At 35.3% G+C, this 8789-nt stretch overlaps 1 protein-coding gene across 3 annotated transcripts; it reads right to left on the reverse strand.

Annotated features, from left to right (window-relative positions):
• Positions 1-3155: 3155 nt before the first annotated feature.
• LOC137836917 (KH domain-containing protein At4g18375) lies at positions 3156-8287 on the reverse strand. 3 transcript variants are annotated; one of them, XM_068645710.1, is made up of 8 exons: positions 8153-8287; positions 7050-7693; positions 6461-6892; positions 5821-6078; positions 5456-5722; positions 5274-5338; positions 3671-3738; positions 3156-3473 (listed from the first exon to the last, which is right to left on the reverse strand). In XM_068645710.1, exons 2-7 carry the CDS (start codon positions 7623-7625, stop codon positions 3690-3692), a joined length of 1647 nt encoding a protein of 548 aa, XP_068501811.1. In that variant the 5' UTR covers positions 7626-7693; positions 8153-8287; the 3' UTR covers positions 3156-3473; positions 3671-3689. The 3 variants fall into 3 exon arrangements, with proteins under 3 accessions (XP_068501811.1, XP_068501812.1, XP_068501813.1); XM_068645711.1 differs by having other exon boundaries at positions 8014-8157; XM_068645712.1 differs by having other exon boundaries at positions 8081-8153.
• Positions 8288-8789: the final 502 nt, after the last annotated feature.

Raw genomic sequence — 8789 nt, forward strand, 5'->3', positions numbered from 1 at the left:
ACCTTGAGTCACAATGCCAAAAGAAGCTTGCCGGCAAGTCATCCTTGGCTGCATTACATGACCTCATTCCCACATGCAAGACATTAGATGAATTATTTGAAGCTAGTGATCATTCAAATAGGCTAAGAAATGTATGATTCCTACATAAACAAGGTAGATAGTCAAGTTAATCAGTTTCACCAATCAAATAGAGGCCATCACTGCCATAACTGCAAGAACATTTTTTTCCCAAATGAGGAAGACAGCATTCCCAACTAGAATGAGGGAAAAAGACCCTTTTCATTGACAAAAGAAAGAAACAAGCATGGACTCTCATAAGGGGTTAGTGATTAGCTGGTAGAGGAGAAGAAGCCAAATGGAGTTGAAGGTCTTTCATGACAGGAAACAAACGAATGGGGTATTGAAGCAGATAAAGGATCTAATGAGAATATAAAGAAAATGCATATGCTACATGACATGGCATGCCAGGCCAAAGCATTAATGATGCTAGCATCTCTGCAGAAGGGGAAGCTCTATAACTGTTCTATTGTTGTCCTTTATTGAAGGGGAAATGAGAAAATAAATGAGTATTCTGGAGGATTCTTATTGCTGGATGTGACTTTGCATGGTGAAGAAACCAAGGAATATGAGAACTTTATTAGGTGCATGCCCACCCCACCACCCTAGTTCTGTGTAGCTTCTCATATCATCCCTGTGGACCATTTAAGAGAACAACACAAGACCCTTTTTTTTAACTTGGAATATCTTCTGATTGGAAGTAAAGTTCAATTTCTTCAAATGCAAAATTTGATTGAAGATCATCCTTTTGAATAGATATTATTTCATACACATACCTCTTGATCTGTCAAATATATAATACCAGACATAAAGATCCAATATCTAATCGTATATTTAAGAGATGATCTTCTATCAACTGTGACATAGTATTGATAGAGATCAAATCCTTTGTGTTCAATGAACAGCATCTACTTGAACAAACACTATTCACTAAGTTGAAAAATGAACGATGTGCATTGTGTGTTAGGTGGAACTATTTATTACATTGGTCACAAGTATGTACGGATTTTGTGTTATAACAAATATATAGATTTTAGCTTTAGAAAAACAGAATTTGTAATCTCAAGTTTCCAATTTTAATCTTACTACTTATGAAGTTCTGTTTCTGTAGTACTCTTAGGCTTCTGCTAAACTTTATATACAATCGAAATTGCTACAGCGTTCAACAATACATTGATCATATCTCAGGATTGTTAATAATTGCTTCATTTGAGCTTTTGAATTTCTAAATAACAAAGTAGGTGAAATTAGGTTCACCTTAACCATGTTATTTGATTCTCTCTTTCTGTTTGGTAGAAGCAGAAAAAAGTGTTGACTTTCCTGTACAGAGTAATTAACGAGGACCAACCAATATATTTTACATAATCAAATAATCCAAATCCACATTCCAGAATATGTAATCGATATGCTTATCAAACCTCAAATAGAAAAAACATAGTAAGAAAATTATCAAAAGAATGTTAAAAAAATTGATCAACCAAAATAAATCATCAACAAAGCCAATAATTTTTTTAAGAGAAACACCACAATAACATGATTATCAAAAACGTTGTATTTGGATTTATATAAAATCGGAATGAGTTTTATTTTACGTCAAGATAATTCTAAAAATGAATTAGAAGATAAATTTAATAAATACTTTACTTTAGTTTCATTCAAAAGAGTGGTGAGACCAAAGAATAGAACACACTTGGTTCTTTATTCACCATCTATAATGAAGCAAGTATACTTGATCAACACTTCAGGGAATAAAACCAGGTTAATTCCAAATGGAGCCTCACAAGTCCTTTTTACATGAACAGTCACTCGTGCAATGTTCAAAGTCAAAGAAATTAGACAATATTAAGCACAAATCATCAAAAGCAAATATGGCCATGACGGTTTTGCATCAATAAAATGGGAGTCAACAAAAAAGTATTCCTGATTGGGCCTACCAAATGAGTTGCATAGAACAAATCAAAGTGCATTTCAGTTAAAATTACAAACCAGTGAACAATGTAAGTTGTTACAGACAATCTACCACATTATCCACCCAAATCCAATTCATCCAATCTCCAGGTACCATCAAAGTCCTGAAGCACAATGTTATCTAATCCAACTACCTGGAAAAGTGAAATATACCAAAGCTCCAAAAGAAATTCAGATCACTGCATTCCTCTCACTAGGTCACTGTTAACAGAATTTAACAAGTACTTAACAGAAATGTAAGAGTAACCCTAGGCACACCTTTGCACTGGCCATTGGATTACTGCATATCAGAAGACTCTGTCTGTGCAGGTTTCCTAATGGCCTGACAGAAAATATCTCTTTTTTTATGCCAATTTTGGTGCCTAGCGGTAGTCCAATAGAATTTAGAAGTGAAATAAATTAAAAGAAATGTGGTTCAGTGCAGTTGAATGCTAATTAAGCTAAAAAATGTACAGCATCGATAAATATCCAAACCTGTGTGATATTGGCAAATCGAAAAAAGAAAAGTGCCACAAGTGATGGCATGTTTGAATACTGTTTTTGACTAAGTTTTTTTATTTTATTTCAAAAACTAAAAACAAATCGGTTTGGGTAACATATCTATTATCTAATCTAACGGTTTTGAAGACCTTTTTTTTCTCAATCTGTCTTTTGGTGCAGAAAAATGAAAACACGTTTTGGTTGCTTTTGTTTCCTTTAAGTTGTTCTAATCAATTATCTATTTTCACTTCCAACTAGGACAGCCCACAGCCACCATCACTACCAATGCTGTTGGAGTGCCTTCAAGCTTTCACAATGTAGCCTCAAAACAGAATCCATCAAACAGATCCTCTATTTCTGAATCACCAAATACCATACAATATCTTCTAATGATCTTTCCACAAAGAACTTATTTTTCGACTGAGCTTCAGTAGTTGAGTTAACATATTAACATGTAAGTACAGCTTTCACCATTAAACTGAAAAGTGTAGTCATGTAAGGTACTCAACAACATCCATAAGTATACTTTCAGAATCATATTAGACAACATGCCTTTACCTTCTCATGCTGATATAGGCAAATAGTAGCACCTGCAATACACGACACCAAAACTCCACCAAATTTGATGTGATAGTGAAACTATGAGAAAATAAAACCCAAAAACAATAATAGTATACAACTGTTGGAGGATGAAAGCTACAAGGTGCGTCTTAGTTTTAAAGATAAAAATTAACCACAATAATAAGAAACAGAAAGGCAAGCCAGCTTTATAGGTTCTTGGGACAACAAGTTATCAAGCTTGGGAATTAAGGTAAAATGGACATGGCCAATTTCAATAGTCTCCACATAAGTTTGGTCCTCTAAGTAGTAGCGTCAGGGTGGGCCATAAGTTTGTCAAACCCTGGTTCATCAGGTCTTCTGGTTTAGGCAGTAGGCAGTAGGCAGGCTGCGGGCTTCATAGAACTCAGCTGTTTGGGTGGTAAGGGAAAGGGAACAAAGGGAAAACAATATCATCAGAATTCTAAAAGGGCACTGGTCAGGTTAAGATATCAATCTCTTATATACTAAATTATAGGAAGTTGCCAGATAAAAGATAAAAGTGACAGTTCTAAATTATAGGAAGTTTCCAGATAAAAGGCGACCATTAATAAAAATTGCATTCTACCTGCAGAGACTCATTAAGTTCAGTAAGCATGGTTTCTCCTCCTAGAAACACCACTCTGACTCGACAACCTGGAAATGGGTACTAAATATTAGAATTGATGAATTCAGGAACAGTCATAAATTGTCAGTAAGAGTGGCCTTTTCACAACATGGACAGGAAAGAATAAAGAAACTGGGAATGCAAGGTAACTAGATTCTGGCAAGGGGCTTATTAGAATATTTCCAAGCATGTTTTCCAAGGGGATATTTAAGTTCAAAATATTATTTTAGAAGACTACAAACCCACTCATAATATTACCCCTTTAAGGGTTGGATTGATAACTGCCTATGGAGGTGAGCTAAAAATCTGCCGTATAAATATCACAGGTGGCGTGGCAGCCTATTAAGGAAAGTTATGGTGGACAAATTTTTATATAATGATAAACTAATTTCACAACATTTATAAAATTCTTATGATTGTCATCACAATTCTTAAACACAACTAACAAAAACACTAATATTTCATTAAGCAATTTTAGGACGCATTGTTTTAGTTTTGGGGGCTCTGTAAGTGGAAAGTAATCAATAACAATGTTTTATAAGCAAACATAAGAACAACAAACAAATAATTGGTTCTGAAATTTTGAAAAAATAAAGGATAACTACAAAATCAGAGCAGCAAGATGAATATCGTGTAAAAAGAGAAGGGGAGAAAAGGAGAGAAAACAGATGAGGAAGAAAAAAAGTAATAGATAGAAGGAACAAAAAAAACCAGAAAACAAATCTTGGTTTCAAGGTTTAGATAGTCGGAGCTATTATTACTGCAATTCAGGCTGCTGTTACAGCCATAGATGACTCAGGAGACTTGACTACAGAGAGGTTCATTCTCTTTTTCTTTCACAGTTAAGGGTTCTCACTCTGAAGAAGGTTCTCATTCATAAAAGAGGGTTCATTCTCTCCTGTGTCCAGGCTTGGGGTTATTTAAAAATGGGCCAAACCCAAAATCATGATTTTGAAAAACAAAAAATAAAGAAAAAAACTGATTTCACCACTGCGAACCACACCAAATCCATGGCAGGGTGCCATGGCCGAAGAGACCATATCCTTCAAAATAACCGAATGGTGGATAGCGACGAATGGCAAAATCGACATGCCATACCATTATGGCACTACCATAATGGCCATTTCATAACGCTCACTGATAACAATGGACTAGACATTAGTTTATGTAGTAGGCTAGAAAACTGGGAATTTTGTGGAAAAAAAATCCAAAGTATCAAACAATAGAATACAATTGTGGAAGCAAACACCAGAAAACAAATGGGAAGAAAATTTAATACCTAACTTTCTATAAAATAAATGAACCAATACACATCCACAAATCAAATCTACATAAGTGAAATGCTATTAGAAGCTTCCATGACACAAGTTTCAAACAGTGTTGAGAGTATAATCCAAATCCAATCCTTCAGTCCTTAAAATAGATTAGAGCCGAAATCAAAGATTCAACTGTTAGGTTGATTTTTAAAACTGATAAGCTTTATTAATCTAAGATGATAATTACAGGTAAAAGTAAAAGATAAAAAAACTGAAGCAAGAAATTAGACATCAGGAAGATTGATTACCCAGCACTGCTAGACCGTCCAAAAGAATAACTTCCATAAGCCCCATAAGCACCGCTACTTCCAAGCTACAGCCGTACGAAACAATATTACAAACATGGAACAAGAAAACACGGTTTAAAACTTGAAGATCTCAGGCCATTTTAAATATTATCCTAAACTCAATTCCAACAAGAGAGAAGTACCTGTGAACCACCATAGCTTCCATAAAAGTCACCACCTGTTAAATCACTTGAGCCACCATACCCACTTGAATATGAATGTCCACGCCCATGTCTTTTACCATCTCTGCCATCAAAGTTTAGGCCATCTGATCCATCTGCTGAAACAGGCAGATATGGCATAACTGGAAGGAATGCAGAGAGAGCACCCTCCCTGTCAAAAATATTTGCTCTCAACCGTGTAAGTACATGCACCAGAGCCTCCTTGGCGACATCAAGATCTCCAGAAATCTAATCAGGATGGGTTTGAGGAGCCAATGTTGTTAGACAGGATGTTAGGACTCTATCAAAGACAACACTACTAGACCAAAGAATGAAAGTACCCTCACCTGCACCATTTCATCATCTTCAGATGCAATCTTAGGAAGATTTTCCTTAGAGATAACACGAATATTTGCTTTTGTAAGCCTCCTCATTTCAGTTATAATAGATCCCCCTTTACCAATAAGGCAACCAATTCGTGAGGTTGATACCAGCAGACGGGTTGTGAAAGAGATGATTCCTGAATCTCTTTCAACCTTCTCACTGCATCGAGGTTGCAATCGCACAGCTGCTTCTATTGTTGGAGAGAAAGTCTCTTCAAAGAACTGCATTAGCACAAGTTATAAACATCACAAAATGCATAGCAGCACATATCATACCATAAAAAATACATTTATAATGCAAGTGGAAAATGCAAGCCACTGGGAGATCAACATGTCTCCTCCATAGTTGAAATGGTTACTAAGCATATTTGGATTTCAGTTGTAACGGGAAAATTGGGCTATTCAATGCGTTAAAATAAAAACAACTAGTTCATTGATTTTGAAAAAAAACATTTTTTATGTTTTAACACAACATTCTTGCAAACATGCCATTAGTAGTAGCACAATTTAGAAAAAATCACCATATAGCACAAAATACAAATCATACTCAAAATTAAATTTATATATAAAAAAAAGATGGCCCATTGGGCGACCAAATTTTTACCTCTTTTGTCAAAATGGTGATCAAGCATTCCTCTCCTTCTGTTGATGAACTATCAACCTTGATTGTTGCCCCAGAATCCTGCCTAATTTGATTTATTATCATACCACCTTTTCCTATTACCCCTCCAATGTTTCCAGTTGGGCAAACCAATCGAACTGAAAACTCCTTTGAAGATGCCTCATCCCTCGGAGCTGAGTACATGGACCGCGGTGGCCAGTCACCAGCATCGCCTTTGTATCCTCCATAAGCACCAACAAGGGGAGCTATCCCCACAATTGGAGCTCCTGGAGTTGGACCAATGAGTGAACTACCACCAGGATATACACCAGGAACAGCAGAAGTAAGAAGATGCTGAGATCGTGAAGGGTTATCATGAAGTCGAGATGCTACTTGATGCAGAGCCTTTCTCACAACGGCAGCATCCCCAGTAATCTGGAGTTTCAAAAAACCAATAGAAAACAAATTATAAACAAAAACAAGTCAGCCGAATAGCAATTCATTTAATACCCTGATCATCAATTGCATTAATAAACAAATAAACTGGAAATCCCCATTGAATTTAAAGCTAAAAAATTCTCATCCAGTTTACCTGCACAAGCTCATCAGAGCTCAAGGCGCACAAAGGTAAATGATCATCCTTGAGTATGCGAATCTGGGCCCCAGTCTCACTTCGAATGTTCTGAACTATCTGCCCCCCTTTCCCAATAACACAACCTATCTGGTCAGATGGCACCAGAAGCTTAGCAGTTACTTGCTGACCTCCATCATCATCCTGATCACCATGAAAGTCCTCAGCAACTACTCTGTCATGCACCTTAAACAAAGCATCCTGTGCGGGCGACACGTAATTCCCACCACCCTCAACGGAATTAGTCTCATCACTGGGACTATAAATAGTAACAACTCGCTCGTCACAACCCGGCACAGTCTCACCAATCCTAATCTTGGCCTTGGTCTCCACCCTCAGTTGCTTAACAATCTCACCACCCCTACCAATAACACTGCCAATCTTTCGACCCGGGCATACATATCGAAAAACTGTATCTTCCGTATCAATCACAAACTGCTCTCTATCCTCACCGTGATTCCTCCTTTTATTTGGCCCATTATCATAATCAGATTGAGAATTGGGGCGCTTACCATAACCACTCCTCTGGCCACCCATCAAAGCAAATTATCGACACCAACTTCCAAATCAAACTGACAAACAGCTTTCACAAGGGGCTAGATATTCTGCAAAGGTCACAAAACCCAGATTTCAAACTACAATCTAAACAATTATAATATTCAATAGACTATAAACACACAGGTAATAAATTTAATAGCATGGTCAAAGAACCATTTTGATGAATGAATTGAAAAAAGCACCAACTACAATTGCAAGGTACCCTAACATGAACTCACATATGCAACAGATAATTCAGATCCATCTTATGAGTATGAACTACATGTAAAAATCAGGTAAAAATATCAACTTTATTGAACTTTCAGCAACAATCACCCATTATTACTAATTAGAGCAAATACCCAAATGAAATAGTCAGAGTAAATACCCAAATCAAAGGGTAATTGGAATTGGGAATAAAAATACAATTGAAAAATAAGAGCGAAAAAATTTACAGAATGAGATTAAGAAGAAAAAAAAACGAAGGTTGTGAGATCTGGGAAGAGAAGAAGTGATGCGATGCTTACATGGTGGGATTGGAATTGTGAGGATCAAAGCAGAAAAGTCGTCGTTTGAGGAGACAAAGGAATCTGTCCTTAATTGCGTTAGGGTTGGGTTAATGGTCTTTTGCTTATATCATCTATTATTTTACTTTTTCAGTAATGTTATAATATTTTTATTTTTATATTGATATTGATATTTTTAAGATAGAAATATACCCTCTTACTTTAATTATTCAGAATTTTATTTCAAATTCAGAATTTTAAATTTGATATTATTTTAATGTGGAAATCTTCTTAAAAGATTATACCTATTAGACTTATATTTATGATGATATGAATATGATTGTATAAATGTTACATCATTTTAAGGTGGTAGTATTTATTATTATTATTATTATTTAAAAAATATAATTTAAAAACAAACTATTATTTTTTGGAGTAAATTAATTCTTACGAGCCATGGTATATATTACCTGTTTGGATTATATTTAATTCATAATTCATTGGAATTTCACATTCAAAATTAGAGCGGAAACAAATAGTAATTTCTATTTTTTTATGTATTTTTTTAAGAGTCACATGATGTCGAAACATATAAAATAAATATTATTTTATAGATTATATATTCTTTCTAATCTATTTTATATGATGACTTATATGT

Source organism: Phaseolus vulgaris, chromosome 4, assembly GCF_000499845.2.
Source record: "Phaseolus vulgaris cultivar G19833 chromosome 4, P. vulgaris v2.0, whole genome shotgun sequence".
NCBI classification, from domain to species: domain Eukaryota; kingdom Viridiplantae; phylum Streptophyta; class Magnoliopsida; order Fabales; family Fabaceae; genus Phaseolus; species Phaseolus vulgaris.

Coding starts and splice junctions, on each gene's coding strand:
- LOC137836917 (XM_068645710.1), bottom strand. CDS start 7,625: ATGGGTGGCCAGAGGAGTGGTTATGGTAAGCGCCCCAATTCTCAATCT. Junction 5,339..5,455: donor GAAGCTATGGTGGTTCACAG/GTACTTCTCTCT, acceptor GTACGGCTGTAG/CTTGGAAGTAGCGGTGCTTA. Junction 3,739..5,273: donor GGACGGTCTAGCAGTGCTGG/GTAATCAATCTT, acceptor ACCCATTTCCAG/GTTGTCGAGTCAGAGTGGTG.